Genomic DNA, 23,127 nt, shown 5'->3' on the forward strand with positions numbered 1-23,127 from the left:
GAGGCTGCCTCGCTAAATATTTTTAAGACGCGGGTTGATGGGTTTTTGATAAGAGAGGGGATTAAGGGTTATGGGGAGAGGGCGGGAAAGTGGAACTGAGCCACGACAGATCAGCCATGATCTTATTGAATGGCGGGGCAGGCTCGAAGGGCTAGATGGCCTACTCCTGCTCCTATTTCTTATGTTCTATGTTCTTATGTTCAATACAAAACTACAATTTTTAGCTTGCTCAGCTTTTTACTAACTTGTAAAGACTAGATACGGACCCATCACCTGGCAAGCTTTCCAGTCTGGACACGCTGTTTCTTATACAAAGTTTCACAAATCTTCCTTTTAAACAAGATATAGGAGCACCATGGTGGCTCGTTGGTTAGCACTGCTGCCTCACAACGCCAGCAACCCAGGTTCAATTCCCGGCTTGGGTCATTGTCTGTACGGCATCGGCATGTTCTCCCCGTGTCTGCGCGGGTTTCCTCTGGGTGCTCCGGTTTCCTCCTGCAGTCCGGAAGACGTGCTGGTTAGGTGCATTGGCCATGCTAAATTCTCCGTGTACCTGAACAGGCGCCAGAGTATGGCGACCAGGGGATTATCACAGTAACTTCATTGCAGTGTTAACTTAAGCCAACTTGTGACAACAATAAATAAACTTTAAACTTTTAACAACTTTAAACCTGATATTCTGAATTGGGATGTATGGTTTAATTGTTTTACCACAGCCAGTTACATATTTTAGTTAGAGTTTTGTATTGTGCTGAACCATTGATACAGATAGATCTTGAGGAGGAACTTTTTCACTCAAAGGGTGGTGAATCTCTGGAATTCTCTGCCTGTTGAAGTGGTGGAGGCTACCTCGCTAAATATATTTAAGTCACGGGTAGATAGGTTTTTGATAGACAGGGGATTAAGGGTAATGGGGAGAAAGCCGGAAAGTGGAACTGATCCACTTCAGATCAGCCATGATCTTATTGAATGGCGGGGCAGGCTCGAGGGGCTAGATGGCCTACTCCTGCTCCTATTTCTTATGTTCTTATGTTCACCCAGTTCCCTCTGCTCCTGCATCGTCTTTTAGAATTTTACTCCTTATTTCATATTGTTTCTCCATCTTCCATTGTGCCAGGTATGACTCCCACAATCCAAAGATGTATAAGTTATGGACTGGCCCTGATAAATTGCAGCTTAGTGTCCCACATTATGTAGGTTGGGTGGATTGGCTATGCTAAATTGCCCCGAGTATCCAAAGATGTGCAGGTCAGATGGATCGGCTATGCTAAAGTGCCCCAAGTCTGCTAAGATGTGTAGGTTAGGTGGATTAGCCATGCTAAATTGCCCCTTAGTGTCCATAGATGTGCAGGTTGGTGAATCATCCATGCTAAATTGCCCCTTAGTGTCCAAAGATGTGCAGGTTGGTGAATCATCCATGCTAAATTACCCCTTAGTGTCCATAGATGTGAGGGTTAGATGGATTGGCTATGCTAAATTGCCCCTTAGTGTCCATAGATGTGCAGGTTGGGTGGATTGGCCGTGCTAAATTGCCCCTTAGTGTCCATAGATGTGCAGGTTAGGTGGATTGGCCGTGCTAAATTGCCCCTTAGTGTCCATAGATGTGCAGGTTAGGTGGATTGGCTATGCTAAATTACCCCTTAGTGTCCATAGATGTGCAGGTGGATTGACTTTGCTAAACGTGTGGGATTACGGGGATAGTGCAGGGGTGGGCCTGGTAAGATGCTGTACCAGGAAGCCTGTGCAGACTCAGTGGCCAAATGGCCTTCTTCTGCACAGTAGTGATTCTTTGATTCTAAAAGGCTTTTCTTCTAAATCTCCTATCCACATCTTAAATCTATGCACCCTGGCACTGACCCATCTATTATGCAGAAAAGTTCCTTCCTATCTACCTTATCAATGTCACTCATATTTTTATACACCTCAATCAGGTTACCCCCGGGTCTTCGCTCTTCGAAAGAAAACAACCTCAGTCTAAGCAGCTTCTCTTCATACTTGTGTCAAGCTGATCTGAGTTCTGAGGTGCAGAGGGATCAGGATGTCCGAGTGCATTAATCACAAAAGGCTAGCATACAGGTACAGCTTTTTTTTAATTTGATTTATTATTGTCACATGTATTGGGAGACAGCGAAAAGTATTGTTTCTTGCGCGTCAGACAGACAAAGTATTCCGTCCATAGAGAAGGGAACGAGAGAGTGCGGAACGTAGCATTACAGTCATAGCTAGCGTGGAGAGAAAGATCAACTTAATGTGAGGTAGATCCATTTAAAAGCCTGACAGCAGCAGGGAAGAATCTTTTTTGGGTTGGTCGGTACATGACCTCAGACTTTAGTATCTTTTTCCCGATGGAAGAAAGTGGAAGAGAGTACGTCTGGGGTGCATGGGATCCTTGACAATGCTGGCTGCTTTTCCGAGGCAGCACAGACAGTGTAGACAGTGTCAATGGGTGGGAGGTTGGTTTGCGTGATGGCTTGAGCTTCGTTCACGACCCTTTGCAGTTTCTTGTAGTCTCAGGTAGAGCAGTAGCCATACCACCCTGTGATACAACCAGAAGGAATGCTTTCTGTGGTGCATCTGTAAGAGTTGGTGAGAGTCATAATGGACATGCCAAATTTCCTTAGCCTCCTGAGAATTCAGCGAGTGATTAGGAAAGCTAATGAATGTTATATTTGTTGTGAGGGAAATTGAATACAAAAGTGAGGAGGTTCAGCAGTACAGAGCACAAGCGATCCACATTTATGGTACTGTGTACAGTTTTGGTTACCTTATTTAAGGAGGGATGTTAATGCATTCAGATGATTGGATTTGATTTATTATTGTCACATGTATTAACATACAGTGAAAAGTATTGTTTCTCGCACACTAGACAAAGCATACCGTACATAAAGAAATAAACGAGAGAGTGCGGAAAGTAGTTTTACAGCCATAGCTAGGTTGTAGAGAAAGATCAATTTAATGAGCAGGTTTACTGGACTAGTACCTCCAAAGGGAAGGTTGCCTTACAAGGAAAAGTTAATGTTATGAACCTTGTTGATGTTCAACGCCAGGGCATTCCAAAGGGGAAAGCTGGTTCTTACTGGCACAGTAGTTCGCACTGCTGCATCACAGTGCCAGGGAGCCGGATTCGATTTCCAGCTTGGGTCACTGTCTGTGTGGAGTCTCCACGTCACCCAGTTTCTGCATGGATTTCCTCCGGTGCTCCGGTTTCCTCCTGAAAGACGTGCTGGTTAGGTGCATTGGCCATGTTAAATTCTCCCTCAATGCACCTGAACAGGCACTGGAGTGTGGCGACTAGGGGATTTTCACAGTAACTTCATTGCAGTGTTAATGTAAGCCTATGTGTGACAATAATAAACAAACTTTACTATTTTTGCAGTTTGGAAAAAACTGTGAGGATTTGGATGAAAACCAGTAGGGAAGAGGCTCAGTCTTGTAAACTGCTTAAATAATAAAATGTTTATTAAACTTTAAGCATAAAACAAGAAAGGCAACAGTACAGAACAACTTTTACAATGAACTGTAATAATGGTTGCCTAGACAGTAAACTTAAATTACTGCCCTCCTATCCATATCTAACTCTACTTAGTTTTCTAAACTCTGAAAATGCATCATCCCAAAACAACATCCCATAGGTTTTAACGCTGTGAGCCAAATCCAACAAATAATTACCTCACAGAATCTGAGAAAAGGCTGAGGGACTTGAGGTTATTTTCATTAGAGAGAAGAAGGTTACGAGGTGACTTAATTGAGGCGTACAAGATGATCAGAGGATTAGATAGGGTGGACAGTGAGAGCCTTTTTCCTCAGATGGTGATGGCTAACACGAGGAGACATAGCTTTAAGTTGAGGGGTGATAATTATAGGACGGATGTCGGAGGTAGGTTCTTTACTCAGAGGGTAGTAAGGGCGTGGAATGCCCTGCCTGCAGCAGTAGCAGACTCGCCAACTTTAAGGGCGTTCAAATGGTCAGTGGATAGACATATGGATAATATTGGAATAGTTTAGGTTAGAGGGTCATTAGATTGGTTCCACTGGTCAGTGCAACATCGAGGGCTGAAGGGCCTGTACTGCGCTGTAATGTTCTATGTTCTATCTTTAGCTTTCTGTCAGGGGCTGTTCTTCTCATGGATCAGGCACAAGACAAATTTCGTCTGCTTCTTTATCTGCACCCCATAGCATCATTCTCTCCGAGAGAGCTCTGCTTTCGAACTGGCTGTGGCTATGATTTAGGTCACTAGATTGCTAAGCCCCACTCTGCTTAACAAATGGTATTATATCTTTCACCCTGTTACTAGGCTAGAATCATAGAATCACTACAGTGCAGAAAGACTGGTGGCACAGTGGTTAGCACTGCCGTCTCACAGCGCCGGGGCCTGGGTTTGATTCCGGGCTTCAGTCACTGTCTGTGTGGAGTCTGCACATTCACCCCATGTCTGCGTGGGTTTCCTCGGGGGTACTCCAGTTTCCTCCCAGTCAAGAAGATGTGCAGGTTAGGTGGATTGGCCATGGTAAATTTCCCCTTAGTGTCAGGGAATAGCCAGGTTAAATGCCTGGGGTTATGGGGTTAGGGCCTAGCTGGGATTGGCAGTGCAGACTTGATGGGCTGAATGACCTCCTTCTCCACTGTAGAGTTCTGTGATTCTAAAGAGACCATTCAGCCCATCAAGCCTGCACCGACAACAATCCCATCCAGACCTTATCCACACAATGTCATGCATTCAATCTGTTAATACACCAAACCAACAAATCATGGACAATTTAACATGGCCCATCCACTTAACCTGCATGTCTTTGGACACAAAGGGGCAATTTAGCATGGCCAAGCCCCCTAACCTGCACACCTTTGGATGCTGAGGGGTAATTTTGCATGGCCAATCCACCTAACCTGCACATCTCTGGACAATAAGGGGCAATTTAGCATGGCCAATCAACCTAACATAAGAACTAGGAGCAGGAGTATACATATTACAGAGAAAGAGGAAGTCTTAAAATGCATTAAGATAGATAAATCCCCAGGACCTTATGAAGTGTATCCCAGGACATTGTGAGAGGTTAGGGAGGAAATTGTGGGTCCCCTAGCCAAGATATTTGAATCATCGATAGTCACAGGTGAGGTGCCTGAAGATTGGAGGGTGGCAAATGTTGTGCCTTTGGGAAAAGCCTGGAAACTACAGGCCAGTGAGCCTCACATCTGTGTTGGATAAGTTGTTGGAAGGTATTTTGAGAGACAGGATCTGCAGGCAATTAGAGACGCAAGGATTGATTAGGGACAGTCAACATGGCTTTGTGAGTGGAAAATCATGTCTCACAAATTTGATTGAGGTTTTTTGAAGGGGTAACCAAGAAGGTAGATGAGGGCAGTGCAGTTGATGTTGTCTACATGGACTTCAGCAAGGTTTTTGACAGGGTACTGCATGGTAGGTTGTTGCGTAAGGTTAAAGCTCACGGGATCCATGGTGAGGTATTTAAATGGATACAAAATTGGCTTCTTCACAGAAGCCACAGAGTGGCTGTAGAGGGTTGTTTTTCAAACTAGAGGCCTGTGACCAGCGGTGTGCCTCAGGGATCAGTGCTGGGTCCACTGTTATTTGTCATTTATATTAATGATTTGGATGAGAATATCAGAGGCATGGTTTGTAAGTTTGCAGATGACACCAAGATTGGTGGTATAGTGGACAGTAAATCGCCGATCTTGATCGATTTGGTCAGTGGGCTGACGAATGGCAGATGGAGTTTAATTTAGATAAATGCGAGGTGATGCAATTTTGGTAGACTGAACTGGGGCAGGACTTACTCCATTAATGGTTGGGCACTGGGGAGAGTTACAGAGCAAAGAGATCTAGGGGTAATGGTTCATAGCTCCTTGAAAGTGTAGATAGAGTAGGTAGATAGAGTTGTGAAGAAGACATTCGGCATGCTTGGTTTCATTGGTCAGAACACTGAATACAGGAGTTGGGACGTCTTGTTAAAGTTGTACAAGACATCGATAAGGCCACACTTGGAATACTGTGTACAGTTCTGGTCACCCTTTTATAGAAAGGATATTATTAAACGAGAAAGAGTGTAGAAAAGATTTACTAGGATGCTACCGGGACTTGATGGTTTGAGTTAAAAGGAGAGGCTGGATAGACTGGGATTTTTTTCTCTGGAGCGTAGGAGGCTGAGGGGTGATCTTATAGAAGTCTACAAAATACTGAAGAGCACAGATTCATTAGACAGTCAATATCTCTTCCCAAAGATAGAGAAGTCTAGAACTAGAGGGCATAGGTTTAAGGTGAGAGGGGAGAGATACAAAGTGGCAATTTTTTCACACAGAGGGTAGTGAGTGTCTGGAACAAGCTATCAGAGGTGGTAGTAGAGGCAGGTACAATTTTGTCATAAAAAGCAGTTAGACTGTTACATGAGTAAGATGGGTATAGAGGGATATGGGCCAAATGCGGGCAACTGGGATTAGCTTAGGGATTTGAAAAAAAATGGCAGCGTGGACAACTTGGGCCAAAGGGCCTATTTCCACGCTGTAAACCTCTATGATTCTATGAGTAGGCTATCTGGCCTCTTGAGCCTGCTCTGCCATTCAACAAGATTATGGCTGATCTTTTTGTGGACTCAGCTCCACTTACCCGCCCGCTCACCGTGGGCCTGAATTCCTTTACTGTTCAAAAATTTATCTATCCTTGCCTTGAAAACATTCCATGAGGTAGCCTCAACTGCTTCACTGGGCAGGGAATTCCACAAATTTACAACAATTTGTGTGAAGAAGTTCCTCCTCAACTCAGTCCTAAATCTGCACTCCCTTACTTTGAGGCCATGCACACTAGTTCTAGTTTCACCTGCCAGTGGAAACAACTTCCCTGCTTCTATCTTAGCTATTCCCTGCATAATCTTATATGTTTCTATAAAATCTCCCCACATTCTTCTTAATTCCAATGAGCATAGCCCCAGTCTAATCAGTCTCTCCTCATAAGTCAACACTCTCAACTCCGGAATCAACCTAGTGAATGTCCTCTACACCCCCTCCAGTGCCAGTCTGTCTTTTCTCAAGTAAGGAGACCAAAACTGTACACAGTACTCCAGGTGTGGCCTCACCAGCACCTTATACAGCTGCAACATAACATCACTGTTTTTAAACTCTATCCCTCTCGCAATGAAGGACAAAATTCCATTTGCCTTCTTAATTACCTGCTGCATCTGCAAACCAACTTTTTATGATTCATGCACAAGGACACCCAGGTCCCTCTGCACAGCAGCAAGCTGCAATTTTTTACCATTTAAATAATAGTCCATTTTGCTGTTATTCCTGTCAAAATGGATGACCTCACACTTACCAACATTGTACTCCATCCGCCAGACCCTTGCCCACACACTTAGACTATCTATATCCTTTTGAAGGCTTTTAGTGTCCTCTGCACACTTTGTTCTGTCACTCATCTTCGTGTCACCTGTGAAATTTAACACTTGGTCCCCAACTCCAAATCATCTATGTAAATCATAAACAGTCGTGATCCCAGCACTGATCCCTGAGAGGCACGCCAATAGTCACTGATCGTCAACCAGAAAAACCACCCATTTACCCCCACTCTTTGCTTTCTGTTAGTTAACCAGTCCACTATCCATGCTAATATATTACCTATATCTTATGCAGCAGCCTTTGGTGCAGCACCTTGTCAAATGCCTTCTGGAAGTCCAGATACACCACATCCACAGGTTCCCCACTGTCCACTGCGCATGTAATGTTCTCAAAGAATTCCACCAAATTAGTGAAACATGACCTGCCCTTCATGAACTCATGCTACTTCCTTCCAATGGTGCAATTTATATCCAGATGTCTCGCTATTTCTTCCTTGATGATAGATTCAAGCATTTTCCCTGCTACAGAAGTTAAGCTAATGGGCCTATAGTTACCCGTCGTTTGCCCATCTCCTTTTTTAAGCAGTGGCGTCACATTTGCTGTCTTCCAATCTGCGGGAATCACCCCAGAGTCCAGTGAATTTTGGCAAGTTACCACTAGTGCATTTGCTTTTTCCCCCGCCATCTCTTTTAGTACCCTGGGATGCATTCCATCAGCACCAGGGTACTACCTTTAGCTTCATTCGCTTATCCAATACTACCTCTTTAACGATAATGATAATTTCTAGATCCTCACCTGCCACAGCCTTCTTGTAATCAATTTTTGAAATGTTATTTGTGTCTTCCACCGTGAATGTGGAATGCCTCAGCCATTTCCAGTTATTACATCCCCCCTTCTCATCCTCTAAAGGACCAATGTTTTCTTGAGCCAGTCTTTTTTGTTTTATATATTTGTAGAAACTTTTTCTATCTATTTGCTAACCTGCTCATCTTTGGACATTAAGGGGCAACTTTGCATGGCCAATCCCCCTAACTTGCACATCTTTGGACACTAAGGAATAATTTAGCATGGCCAATCCACCTAGCCCGCACATCTTTGTACATTAAGGGGCAATTTACCATGGCAAATCCAACTAACCTGTGTATCTTTGGACACTAAGGGGCAATTTTGCTTGGCCAATCCCCCTAACTTGCACATCTTTGGACACTAAGGAATAATTTAGCATGGCCAATCCACCTAACCTGCGCATCTTTGTACATTAAGGGGCAATTTACCATGGCAAATCCAACTAACCTGTGCATCTTTGGACACTAAGGGGCAATTTTGCTTGGCCAATCCCCCTAACTTGCACATCTTTGGACACTAAGGAATAATTTAGCAGGGCCAATCCACCTAACCTGCACATCTTTGTACATTAAGGGGCAATTTACCATGGCAAATCCAACTAACCTGAATATATTTGGACACTAAGGGGAAATTTAGCACGGCCAATCCACCTAACCTGCACATCTTTGCAAGTTATTTGACATTTGAACTTCCGCAGACACAGACTCCTGCAGTCCAAGTTAATGGTATTCAGTCCTGGGTGTGATCAGTAGCAGCAGCAGCTGCCACGGCAGAATCCATCCCCTGCGGTGACCTGTGAGCTCGCTGGTGTGTCCGCAGGCTGGAGGGCCGCGTGAACCTCTGGTCGCACACGGGGCAGGTGAATGGCCTCTCACCGGTGTGAACCCGCTGGTGCGTCAGCAGGTGAGTGGACTGCACGAAGCGCCTCCCGCACTCGGGGCAGGCAAAGGGCCTCTCGCCGGTGTGGACGCGCCGGTGCTTGCGCAGGGTGGAGGGGTCGGCGAAGCCCTTCCCGCAGGCGGGGCAGGCGTACGGCCTCTCGCCGGTGTGGACCCGCCGGTGGGTCAGCAGGGAGGAGGAGTCGCCGAAGCCCTTGCCGCACTCGGAGCAGGCGAAGGGCTTCTCCGCCGCGTGGCTGCGCCGCCGGTGGGTCAGCAGGTTGGAGGAGTCGATGAAGCGCTTCCCGCACGCGGCGCAAGCGAAGGGCCTCTCGCCGGTGTGGACCCGCCGGTGCTTCCGCAGGCTGGACGAGTTGGTGAAGCCCTTGCCGCACTCGGAGCAGGCGAAGGGCCGCTCCCCGGTGTGAGTGCGCTGGTGGGTCAGGAGGTTGCAGGCAGTGGTGAATCCCTTCCCGCACTCGGAGCAGGCGAACGGTCTCTCCCCGGTGTGCACTCGCCGGTGAATCTCCAGCAAGGACGGCTGCTTGAATCCCTTCCCACAGTCTCCGCATTTCCAGGGTTTCTCCATGTGACCCCTCCCTCCAGATTAAACTATCAGTTAAATCTCACACACACAACACGGGTACAGCTCTTCCCGCACTCAGTGCACTGGGACTCTCTCGCTCGGCTGTGTGCGTTTGTGCGTCTCGGTGCTCTTCCAATTACGTGGAAGTTTGAAACTTTTCCCCACGGCCAAGCGTTTCTTCTCTCCCCATTCAATAAAAAAAAGGCCGATGAAATTCAGGTCCTGAAGAGCCGAGTGTCAGTCCTCGGGCTGCCTTTCCCGCCTGCCAAGTCCTCCCCTTCTGTTGAAGGAATTCACAAAATCCGTCACTGTTCAGCACAGATCAGAAACTCACAACAGACGCAGTTCGAATCTCTGCGTCTCTTCGCACCGTAGAACCCCTACCAGGGCTGAAGGAGGCCGTTCAGCCCATCGGGTCTGTGCTGACTCTCTGAAAGAGCATCTCGCCCAGGCCCACCCTCCTGCATTATCCCCGTAATCCGCACATTTCGATACGGCCAATCCGTCTAACCTGCACATCTTTGGACTCTACTGGGCAATTTAGCACAGCAGTTCCACCTAACATATATATAGAACATAGAACATAGAACACTACAGCACAAACAGGCCCTTCGGCCCACAAGTTGCGCCGACCACATCACCTACCAACCTACAGACCTATCTATAACCCTCAATCTCATTAAACCCCATATACTCATCCAGAAGTCTTTTAAAAGACCCCAGCGAGTTCGCCTCCACCACCACTGACGGCAGCCGATTCCATTCACTCACCACCCTCTGAGTGAAAAACTTACCCCTAACATCACTTCTGAACCTCCCTCCCCGCACCTTAAATCTGTGTCCTGCACATTTACAAGGATGCTGCCTGGATTGGGAGGCATGCCTTAAGAGGATAGGTTGAGGGAGCTCGGTCTTTTCTCCTTAGAGAGACGAAGGTTGAGAGGCGACCTGATAGAGGTTTATAAGATGCTGAGAGGTATAGATCGGGTGGATTCTCAGAGGCTATTTCCCAGGGCTGAAATGGTCGCTACGAGAGGACATAGGTTTAAGGTGCTGGGGAGCAGGTTCAGAGGAGATGTCAGGGGTAAGTTTTTCACTCAGAGGGTGGTGAGTGAGTGGAATCGGCTGCTGTCGGTGATGGTAGAGGCGAACCCGTTGGGGTCTTTTAAGAGACTTCTGGATGAGTACGTGGGATTTAATGGGATTGAGAGTTATAGATAGGCCTGATAGATAGGGATATGATCGGTGCAATTTGTGGGCCGAAGGGCCTGTTTGTGCTGTAGTGTTCTATGTTCTATTTGGCAGCACAGTGGTTAGCACTGCTGCCTCACAGCTCCAGTGACCTGGGTTCAGTTCCGGCCTCGGGGTCACTGTCTGCATGGAGTTGCACGTTCTCCCCGTGTCTTAGTAGGTTTCCTCCAGGTGCTCTGCTTTCCTCCCACAGTCCAAAGATGTGCAGGTTAGGGGGATTGGACACTAAGGGGCAATTTATCATGGCCAAAGATAAGCAGGTTAGGGGGAACGGCCATGCTAAATGGGCCTTAGTGTTCAAAGCTGTGCAGGTTAGGACGATTGGCCATACTAAATTGGTTCTTAGCATCTAAAGATCATAGAATCCTTACAGTGCAGAAGGAAGCCATTGGGCCCATCGAGTCTGCACCGATCACAAATCCACCCAGGCCCTATTCCCCTAACCTCACATATTTATCCTGCTAATCCCCCAACACTAGGGTCAATTTAGCATGACCAACCTTTGGCCCTTTTGATTACTCTGGGCACCCTTCCCATCCAACTGAAGGTGCTATCCCAGACTACTCTATCCCTTCATTGTCTTGCACTCTTCCCGTGCCATGTGCCATCCCACTTGAACCTCCTCACTGGGCACATGTTCTCCCCCTCCATCTTTTGAGAGTCTGCCCATTTCGGACAGAACCCAGTGAGAAGTCTCACAACACCAGCTTAAAGTCCAACAGGTTCGGACAGAACCCACCCATTCTTTACCACCCCATCCTGTGGCACCATGCCACGATCTTCAGTGGCCTACTCACACCCTATACCACCAACTTAAACATTGAGAAAATGTTAAGAAACCCAGACCAGAACCCCAAGCTATATTATAAAACCAGGCTAGACTTCAATAAACTTTCCATTTTGGCATAGAAACTAGAATCAGGGATAAGCAAATCGGCACGTCGAGCCTACTCCGCCATTTATTTTGATCACTGAGCAGGCTCAAAGGGCCAGTTGGCCTCCTCCTGCTCCTATCTTCCATGTTTCGATGTTTCTGTCCCTTTGGCCCTTGATCTATATCTAATTTCTTCTTGAAATCAAACAACATTTTTGGCCTCAACTACATTCTGTGGTCATGAATTCCACACATTCACAACCCTCTGGGTGAAGAAATTTCTCCTCACCTCAGTCCTAAAAGGTTCACCACTTAGCCTCAAACTTTGACCCCTAGTTCTGGACTCCCCCCACCATCGGGAACATTCTTTCTGACTCTACCCTGTCTAACCCTGTTAGAATTTTATATGTTTTTGTGAGATCCCCTGAAGACTTTTCTAAACTCCAGTCAATATAATCCGAACTGACTTCGTCTCTCCTCATCTGACAGGCCTGCCATCCCAGGAATCAACCTGGTAAATCTTCACTGTGCTTCCTCTGTCGCGAGGACATCCTTCCTCCGATAAGGACACCAAAATTACATACAATACTCCAGAATGTGTGGAAAGGTTGCTTCCCTCCAGGAGTGATTCCACTTACAAATTAGGGATCTTTTTATCAAAGCAAGCTTTATTCATAACACAGTTTAAGTATAACTCTCACAAAATGAAGATGTTTAATGCTTTTACAGTTGATTGATCTTTAAACATCATTATTTCAGTTCCAATTAAGCAATAGTGTTCTTAGACACTTAAAGCCCCATTTTAAATATAGTTAGCAATCACAAATATATTATCTGATTGGCTGTAAATTGGGAGAGGGGAATGCGCAGCGGTACCTGGGTGTCCTTGTGCACCATCACCTGAGGTAAGCATGCAGGTGCAACAGGCAGAAAAGAAGGCAAACGATATGTTGGCCTTCATTGTGAGAGGTTTTGAGTACAAGAGCAGAGATGTGTTGTTGCAATTGTACAGGGCCTTAGTGAGGCCACATCTAGAATACCGTGTGCAGTTTTGAAGGATGCTGTTGCTCTCAAGGGAGTGCAGCAAAGGTTTACCAGGCCGATTCTGGGGATGACAGGACTGATGTACGAGGAGAGATTGACTAGGTTAGAATTGTTTTTGCTGGAGTTCAGACGAATGAGGGGGTGATCTCATAGAGACTTATAAAATTCTAACAGGATTCACAGGGTAGATGCAGAGAGGATATTCCCGATGTTGGAGGAGTGCAGAACTGGGGGCAGTCGAGAATTTGGTGTAGACCATTTAGGACGGAGATGAGAAGACATTTCTTCACCCAAAGTGTGGTGAACCTGTGGAATTCATTACGACAGGAAGTAGTTAATGCCAAAGCATTTAATGTACTCAAGAGCAGCTGGATATAGCACTTGAGGTGAATGTGATCAAAGGTTATGGGAGAAAGCAGGATTAAGCTATTGAGTTGACAATCAGCAATGATTGTAATGAATGGTGGAGAAAGCTTGAAGGGCCAAATGGCCTCTTCCTCCTCCTATGTTTTAAGTTTCTATACTCACTATAATGAGCGTAGGCAGCTTTTGAGTTTTTAGAGAGATACAAAGCTTTCAAGAGTGAGCAAAATTCTCCTAATTTCAACCAGGAAAGCCAAATTCCAACTGCTCTCTCACAACAGCCTGTTTCTTTCCCTTCTAAAGACTGGACATATAGCACAATATCACATGACCATGTCAATTCACCATCACCTGAAATCCCAGGGAGTCTAAGTAAACAAAAATGCATTCACTCCATCTTGGTAAACACCACATGGTGAAAATGAGCAATGACCCTTCTCTTGCAGCATTTGAGTTGAACGTGTTCCTGACATGCCAACAGCCGCAGAATAACGCTGTATTTTAAACATTCAACAGAAACATAAAATATATCAACAGCATGCATCATTTCAAAAGACTAATTAATAGTGACATTTCAACCAGGAACCCTCAACAGAGAAGTCAAAATGTTAACTGCAAAGCACAATTGACTTCCTCCTACAAATGCCTCACAAAAATAAGCTAGTCTTCTTTACATCCCCAAATAAAGCTGCATTTTGTTCATATTTATTTTAAAAGGAACAACATAAACCATCCAAAAAATAATAATTGCACCTCTTCAGTAAGAGTTCTTGTACAAAGAAGGGAGTGCCCAAGCAGGAGAATGGTGAGTAGACAGACCAACCCTTCCCCTCTCTGATCCGTTGGAGGACCACCCGGTCCTCCCAGGCCGACTGCTGTTCGTCATTGGCTCAGGCAGCCGTCAATCATTCGCGACCGGGCAGCTCAGCGCGAATGCCGACAGAGGGGGCGGAACCAATCCCTCCTTCTCCTCTGTGATTGGTCGGAGGGCCGCTTGCCGCCCCGCCCCTGTCTGATTGCCCATTGTTATTGGCTCAGACAACCATCAATCATCCGCGTGACGCATTAAGAGGGCGGGTCCAGTCCCTCGGTCCTCCGGAGGACGGCTTGGTCCTCCCGGCCTGAAGGTCTGTCGCCGTTGGTCCGGACTGCCGTCAATCATTTCGGGCCGGGCGTGTCGCGGTCCAGTCGGGATGGAGGAGAAACCGCTGGAAGCGGATGAAAATGTTGGAAACCCGCTCAGCCGGTCGAGGGGGAAATAATGGAGGTGAGGAGATCCTTCGATTTAAAATGACTAATTCACCACTCTTTGAATTTACTTACCCCTCCCGCTCCCCCGGTAGCTGGGCCCGCGGATGCCAGGGTTACCATGGAAACCGGCCGCCAACTCGACCGGAGGCCAGGCGGGGCCGGGATAATCAAGGCGCATGCGCCGCACCGCAGCCAGCACGCGGCTGGAACAATGGGTGGGCGTGGCTTCCAGTTGCCAACTTTGGTCCCAGCGCCCGGGAGGAACCATCCTTGTCTCCAATTGAGTCCATTCAGACTCTGCACAAAACACACACACAGAGGGCACTTAACTCAACATTTACCCCCTCATTCCCGTGGAGGGCAGCTTCCTCAACGTGCCCCTCTCTTTTTCTCACCTGAAAAGATTGATGTTGCAATTTAATGGATCACCAACCAAGAACATACAAATTAGGAGAAGGCCACTCAGCCTTCGCACCACTATTGAGTACAGCCGCGTGGCTGATCTTGGGTTTCGACTCCATTTACCCCGCCTGCTCCTGATTTTCATTCATTCCTCTGACGCCAAAGTTTTCTGCACACAACCGCCATCCCCTCCCCCACACTCATAGTATAAATCTTGTCCTGATTTGTTTGTCTTTAGCTCTGACGAGAGCCATCCAGACTCGAAACTCTGTTCGCTCTCCAAAGATGCTGTCAGACCTGCTGTGTTTTTCCAGCATTTTTTGTTTTTGTGCCAAAGATTTGATGATCTCTTGGTGGCACAGTGATTGACACTGCTGCCTGTCAGCGCCGGGGTCCCGGGTTCAATTCTTTGCACGTCCTTCCCGTGTCTGTGTGGTCCCCATCTCCTCCCACACTTCAAAGCGTTACAGGTTGATTTTATTTGATTTATTATTGTCACGTGTGTTGGCATGCCGTGAAAAGTATTGTTTCTTGCGCACTATATAGACAAAGCATACTATTCGTAGAGACAGAAAGAAGGGAGTGCAGAATGTAGTGTTACAATCATAGCCAGGATGTAGAGAAAGATCGGCTTAGTGTAAGGTAGGTCCATTCAGAAGTCTGCTGGCAGCAGAGAAGAGCTGTTCTTGAGTTGGTTGGTACGTGACCTCAAACTTTTGCACCTTTTTCTCAATGGAAGAAGGTGAAAGAGAGGATGTCCGGGGTGCGAGAAGTCCTTATTTATGCTGGCTGCTTTTCTGAGGCAGTGGGAAGTGTAGATGAAGACAATGGATGGGAGGCTGGTTTGCGTGATGGACTTGGCTGCATTCACAACCTTTTGTAGTTCCTTGCAGCCTTGGATACAGCAGGAACATCAGAACTAAGAGAAGACTAGGCCATCAGTAAGATCATGGCTGATCTTTTCGTGGACTCAGCTCCACTTATCTGCCTGCTCACCATAACCCTTAATTCTTTTACTGTTCAAAAATTTATATATCCTTGCCTTAAAAACATTCAATAAGGTAGCCTCAACTGCTTCACTGGGCAGGGAATTCCACATATTCACAACCTTTTGGGTGAAGAAGTTCCTCCTCAACTCAGTCCTAAATCTGTTCCCCCTTATTTGAGGCCATGCCCCTTAGTTCTAGTTTCACCTGCCAGTGAAAACAACTCCCCTTCGTAATTTTATATGTTTCCATCAGATCTCCCCTCGTTCTTCTGAATTCCAATGAGTGGCCCCAGTCTACTCAGTCTCTCCCCATAAGTCAACCCTCTCAACTCCAGAATCAACCTAGTGAATCTCCTCTGCACATCCTGCAGCACCAGTATATTCTCGAGTAAGGAGACTAAAACTGTACACAGTAACTCCAGGTATGGCCTCACTAGCACCTTATACAACTGCAGTGTAACCTTGCTGTTTTTAAACTCCATTCCTCCACAATGAAGGACAAAATTCCATTTGTCTCCTTAATTACCTGCTGCACTTGCAAACAAATTCCTTGTGATTCTTGCACAAGGACAACCAGGTCCCTCTGCACAGCAGCATGCTGCAATTTTTTACCCTTTAAATAACAGTCCATTTTTCTGTTATTGCGACCAAAATGGATGACCTCACATTTACCAACATCATACCCCATCTGCCAGACCTTCACCCATTCACTTAAACTATCTATATCCCTTTGTAGACTTTCAGCGAGCCATACCAAGCTGTGATACAACTGGAAAGAATGCTTTCCATGGTGCATCTGTAAAAGTTGGTGAGAATCATAGCTGATATGGGTCATAGTAAATGCACAAACGGGACAGCTTGGTTTGATTGCTCTTTCGGAGAGTTGGTGCAGACTCGATGGACCGAATGGCATCCTTCCGTACTGTAGAGATACAATAGTTGTCTCAGCCTTCAATGTATTCAATGATGGAGCATCCACAATGCTCTGGGGTACAGAATTCAAAAGATTCACAAAGAATTTCTCCTCGTCGCAATCCTAAATGATCGGCCCCTTTTTTCAGAGATTGTAACACCCCACGCGGGATGGGGGGTGGGGGGGGCGCGGTGGGGCTGGTGGTGGTGCGGCGGGTGGGTGGGGGGCGGCGGTGGTGCCGTGTGGTTAGATTCCCCGACCAGTGGAAGCAATCTATCGCTGCCCAGCTTATTAAATCGCCTCAAATTCAGGATACAGGTTTCAATCAGATCACCCTCTTCCCCCTCCGCCCCATTCCTCTGAACTCCAGAGAATATCAGCCCAATTTACTCAGCCTCTCATCATAGGACGGTCCTCTTCATCCCAGAAAGCAATCGAGTGAACCTCCCCTGTACCGAGTACCTCCTTTCTTAAGTGGGGACACAAAAACGGCATGAACGGCACACAATACTCCAAGCGCAATCTCACTTGTACAATTACGGTAAGATGTCCTTATTCCTGTAATCCTATTGCTTCATCCTTGTAATCCTTGTTGTCCAACGAGTGGCATACACGCGATGGGTCGTACTTGGGCCTTGGGCCCAGATCTTGGTTGTTTGAGATTGGCCTAGTGCTTCGTGTCGTTAGTGTGTGCTTAAACTGGACCGGATGCTGGGCAAGACGACAGCTCAGTGACTATCACTGATTGCTGTGCAGACACATGGATTTGGGCCGGTGTCTGTGGGAGTTTGCACATTCTCCCCGTGCTTGCGTGGGTTTTCTCCTGGTGCTCCAGTTTCCTCCCACACCCCAAAGATGTGCTGTTAGGCTGATTGGAAGTAATAAATTGTCCCTAAATTAGTTTCCCTCGATGTGGATTGCCATAAAAACAATAGATAAGGGTCATGGGTGGAGGGGGGGACTGGTAGTATTAAAATGGCAGCACGGGCTTGTTGAGCCAAAGGGCCTGTTTCCCGGGCTGTTTTTGTTCTTTGCTCTTTGGATGTGAAAGGGTGAGAGAAAGAAAGTTTAAAAATACAGAATGACACCGTTGCCCGTCAAGGGCCCCTTTCTCTTCTGTGATGATCCAGATCTCACTGTCCCTCATAGTCAAGTCAGTCAGGAATTGGAACGAGGTTCAGTTAGCACTGTCCACACTGAAGATGAGTGGAACATGAGTTGGAAGATTATGGATCCAAAGGTTAATATGTCCTGGATATAAGGTTAATTATTTTATTAGATCCCATAGAAGCCCTACGGTGTCAGAAGGAGGCCGTTTGGCTAATCAAGTCTGCACCGACTCTCCGAAAGAGCATCTTATCCAGGCCCAATCCCCCGCCCTATACCTGTACATTTACCAGGACCAAACCGCCTAACCTATACATCATTGGACACTAAAGGGTAATTTAGCATGGCCAATCCACCTAACTGCACACCTTTGGACATTGAGAGACAATTTACCATGGCCAATCCATCTAACCTACATATCTTTGGACACTAAGGGGCAATTTAGCATGGTCAATCCTCTTAATGTGGATGTGCCGGCGTTGGACTGGGGTAAACACAGTAAAAAGTCTGACACCACCAGGTTTTAGTCCAACCGATTTGGATTGATCAAATCGGTTGGACTAAAACCTGGTGTTGTCAGACTTTTTACTGCAATCCTCTTAATGCATACATATTCATAGAATCATGGAATCATAGAATCTGCAGTGCAGAAGAAGACCGTTCAGTCCATCGAGTATGCATTGACCACAATCCCACCCAGGCCCTATTCCTGTACCAGCCCTGCTAATCCCCGACACTCGGGTTAATTTAGCATGGCCAATCAACCTAATCTGCACATCTTTGGACAGTGGGAGGAAACCCACGCAGACACGGGAAAAATGTGCAAACTCCACTCAGACAGTGACCCGAGGCCGGAATTGAGTTGGGTCCCTGGCGCTGTGAGGCAGCGGTGCTAACCACTGTGCCATCCTATCAACAGGGTTCAGTCCTGGATGTGATTAATAGCAGAATCGAAGCCTTTCATCACTTGTGAACTCGCTGGTGTCTCTGCAGGTGGGATGACCAAGTGAATCCCTTCCCACCCACTGAGCAGGTGAATGGTCTTTTCCCACTGTGAACTCCCTGGTACCTCTGCAGGCTGAATAACAGTGAATCACCCGTTGAAGACAGAGATGAGGAGGAATTTTGTATCTCAGAGGGGAATAAATCTGTGGAATTCTTTACCGCAGAGGGCTGAAGAGGCTGGGTCGTTAAGTATGTTCAAGGCTGAGATAGACAGATTTATAATCAGTAAGGGAATCAGGGATTATGGGGATAAGGTGGAAAAGTGGAGCTGAGGATTATCAGATCAGCCATGATCTCATTGAAAGATGAGGCAGACTCAATGGGCTGAATGGCCTGCCCCTGCTCCTACACCCAATGGTCTTATGAATCCTTTCCCACACTCAGAGCAGGTGAACAGCCTCTGCCGGGTGTGTACTCACTCAAGCCTCAGCAGGCCACAGATGTACAGGTTCGGTGGATTGGCCATGCTAAATTGCCCCTTAATATCCAAAGATGTGCAGATTAGGTGGATTGGCCATGCTAAATTGCCCCTTATTGTCAGGGGGATTAGCAGGGTAAATACCAAGGGTTACGAGGATAGAGCCTAGGTGAGATCATTGTCAGTGCAAACTCAATGGGCCGAATGCCCTCCTTCTGCACTATAGGGATTCTGTGATGAGGGAGAAAATCCCTTCCCCTGCATAATGAAAGACTCTGGATACCTCTCAAGTCTGAACTCATTCGGATGTTAGCTGGTTTGACACCTATCAAAACCTCTTCCACCACAAGGACAGCAGAGAGGTCTCACCTCGGTGGAAATGTGCTGATGGCCCAGATCTGCAATTTTTTAAAAGCCAACTGCACCCCACCCCTGCTCTCCCCACCTCCCCGCCCCACACACACGCCTACACATACAGAGTCATTTAACACAAGACCATAAGAAATAGAAACAGGTGTAGGCCATTTGGCCCCTCAGCCTGCTCCACCATTCAATAGGATCATGGTGGATCCAACATTGCTCACGTCCACTTTCCTGCCCTTTGACCGTAACTCTTGATTCCCTTATTGATCAAAAATCTATCTATCTCAGCCTTAAATATACACAAGGACTCTGCCTCCCCCCCACCTCCCAGCTCTCTGCAGCAAGGAGTTCCAAAGATTCACAACCTTCAGAGAGAAGAAATTCCTCCCTATCTCAGTCTTAAATTGGTTTCCCTGTATTCTGAGACTATGCCCTCTGGTCCTAGATTCCCCCATAAGGGAAAACATCATTTCTGGATTTACCCTGTCAAGTCCCATAACAATCCTATATGTTTCAATGAGATCATCTCTCATTGTGCAAAATTCCAATGAGTAGAGTCACAGTCGGTTTAACCTTCCCTCATAAGACAATCCCTCCATACCAGGGATCATCCCAGTGTACCTTCTCTGAACTGCCTCCAATGAAATAATCTTCCCTTAAATTAGGTGAAACATGGTGGGTGGCATTGTGGCACAGTGGTGAGCATTGCTGCCTCACAGCGCAAGAGATCTGGGTTAGATTCCAGCCTCAGGTCACTTCCTGTGTGGAGTTTGCACATTCTCCCTATGCCTGCGTGTTTTTCCTCCAAGTGCTGCGGTTTCCTCCCACAGTCAAAGATGTGCAGGTTAGGTGGATTGGCCATGCTAAATTGCCCCTTAATGTCAGGGAGACTAGCAGAGTAAATATGTGGGATTATGGGGATAGGGCCTGAGTGGAATTGTTGTTACTGTAGGCTCGATGGGCCAAACGACCTCTTTCTGCACTTCAGGGATTCTATGATTTTACAGTTACAGTACTCCAAATGTAGTCTCATTAGTATTTTGTACAGTTGCAGCAAGACTTCCAACCCACTCTTATACACCAACCCACTTCAGTAGAATCCCTACAGTGAAGGATAGTGGATGCCTTGGTGCTGATAGTGGATGCCTTGGTGGTTATTTTTGAAACGTCGCTGGATTCCAGGGAAGTGCCGGAAGATTGGAAAACGGCTAATGTTACGCCGTTGTTTAAGAAGGGTGGCAGGCAAAAGGCAGGGAATTATAGGCCAGTTAGTTTAACGTCTGTTGTAGGTAAAATGTTAGAATCCGTCATCAAGGAGGAAATAGCGAGGCATCTTGAGGGGAGTTGCTTGATAGAGCAGACGCAGCACGGTTTTGTTAAGGGGAGGTCATGTCTGACAAATTTATTGGAGTTCTATGAGGATGTGTCTAGGGCGGTGGATAGAGGAGAGCCGGTGGATGTGGTCTTTCTTGATTTTCAGAAGGCGTTTGACAAGGTACCTCACAAGAGGTTATTGCAGAAGGTAAGGGGGCATGGAGTTGGGGGTAGGGTGTTAGTGTGGATAGAGGATTGGCTGTCAAATAGGAGGCAGAAAGTGGGGGTCAATGGGTGCTATTTGGATTGGCGGTTGGTAACTAGTGGAGTGCCCCAGGGGTCGGTGCTGGGGCCTCAGCTATTTACCATTTATATAGATGATCTGGAGGAGGGAACCGAGTGTATGGTGTCGAAATTTGCTGATGACACCAAGATTGGTGAAACGGCAAATTGCGCGGAGGGTGTGGAGAGTCTGCAGATCTAGATAGGCTGGGCGAATGGGCCAGGAACTGGCAAATGGAATTTAATGTTGGCAAGTGCGAGATGGTCCACTTTGGTAGGAATAATGGTAGGAAGGACTATTACTTACGTGGCGAAAAACTGCAGCAGGCGACAGTGCAGAGGGACCTCGGGGTCCTTGTGCATGAGTCGCAAAAACCCAGCCTGCAGGTGCAGCAGGTGGTCAGGAAGGCTAATGGGATGCTGGCCTTCATCGCGAGGGGGATTGAATATAAAAGTAGGGAGGTCTTGCTGCAGCTGTATAGGGCACTGGTGAGGCCGCAGCTGGAGTACTGTGTGCAGTTTTGGTCGCCGCACTTACGCAAGGATATTTTGGCCTTGGAGGGAGTGCAGAGGAGGTTTACTAGGCTGATGCCGGAGTTGAGGGGGTTGAGCTATGAGGAGAGGCTGAATAAACTAGGCTTGTACTCGTTAGAGTTTAGAAGAATGAGGGGAGATCTCATTGAGACATATAAGATGATGAATGGGATGGATAGGATAGAGGTGGAGAGACTCTTCCCACTCAGAAAGGACAGTAGGACTAGGGGGCACAGCCTCAAGATAAAGGGGGGACGGTTTAGAACGGAGTTGAGGAGGAACTTCTTCACTCAAAGGGTGGTGAATCTCTGGAATTCTCTGCCCGTTGAAGTGGTGGAGGCTGCCTTGCTAAATATTTTAAGACGCGGGTTGATGGGTTTTTGATAAGAGAGGGGATTAAGGGTTATGGGGAGAGGGCGGGAAAGTGGAACTGAGCCACGACAGATCAGCCATGATCTTATTGAATGGTGGGGCAGGCTCGAAGGGCTAGATGGCCTACTCCTGCTCCTATTTCTTATATTCTTATGTTCTTATAAGAAGAAAGCTATTTAGCCCATTGAGTCTGCACTGACAGAGCATCCCACCCAGGCCCATATCCCCAAGTATTTACCTCGCTAATCCCCCTAACCTGCAGATCTTTGGACACGAAGGGGCAATTTACCATGGCCAATCGATCTAATCCTACACATCTTTGTATTCTAAGAGGCAATTTAGCATGGCCAATCCCCCTAACCTGCACATCTTTGACTGTGGGAGGAAACCTGAGTGGCTGGAGGAAACCCACACAGACACAAGGAGAACGTGCAGACTTTGCACAGATAGTCATCTGAGGCTGGAATTGACCAGTGTGCCACCATGTTTAACCTTTCCTCAGAAGACAATCCTTCCATACTGGGGATCATCCTAGTGGACTTTCTCTGAACTGCTTTAAGGAAAGCTTCCATTGAATCTTTCCTGAAAAAGGGGACCAAAACTGCTCACAGTGCTCCAGATGTGGTCTCAATATGATCTTGTACAGTTGCAGCAAGACTTCCCAACTCTTTTATACCAACCCTTTTGACATAAGCACCCACATGTTTCTTAATCCAGTGAGTAGTGAATCTGTGGAATTTGTTTTATTCATTCGTGGGACATGGGCCTCGCTGGCTGGCCAGCATTTCTTGCACATCCCTAGTTGCCCTTGAAGGTGGAGGTGAGCTACCTTCTTGAATCGCTGCAGTTCATGTGCTGTGGGTTGATCCACAATGCCATTAGGGAGGGAATTCCAAGATTTTGACCCAGCGACTGCGAAGGAACGGCGATATATTTTCACGTCAGGATGGTGAGTGGCTTGGAGGGGAAAATGCAAGTGGGTATCCCC

The 23,127-nt window shown here is 46.9% G+C and overlaps 2 protein-coding genes across 2 annotated transcripts in view; one reads left to right on the forward strand and one right to left on the reverse strand.

Annotated features, from left to right (window-relative positions):
- The window catches only part of LOC145335612 (uncharacterized), a 34,644-nt gene extending 24,716 nt beyond the window's left edge, over positions 1 to 9,928 (reverse strand). Inside the window, exon 1 of the mRNA XM_080181416.1 lies at positions 9,027 to 9,928. Coding sequence (XP_080037542.1) covers positions 9,027 to 9,661 — 635 coding nt within the window. The 5' untranslated portion in view covers positions 9,662 to 9,928. The remainder of the gene's footprint in view (positions 1 to 9,026) is intronic.
- The window catches only part of LOC145335620 (uncharacterized), a 72,722-nt gene that overhangs the window by 20,435 nt on the left and 29,160 nt on the right, over positions 1 to 23,127 (forward strand). The window lies entirely within an intron of this gene.

Source organism: Carcharhinus amblyrhynchos, unplaced genomic scaffold (assembly GCF_965287045.1).
Source record: "Carcharhinus amblyrhynchos unplaced genomic scaffold, sCarAmb.v2.hapA scaffold_39, whole genome shotgun sequence".
NCBI lineage: Eukaryota > Metazoa > Chordata > Chondrichthyes > Carcharhiniformes > Carcharhinidae > Carcharhinus > Carcharhinus amblyrhynchos.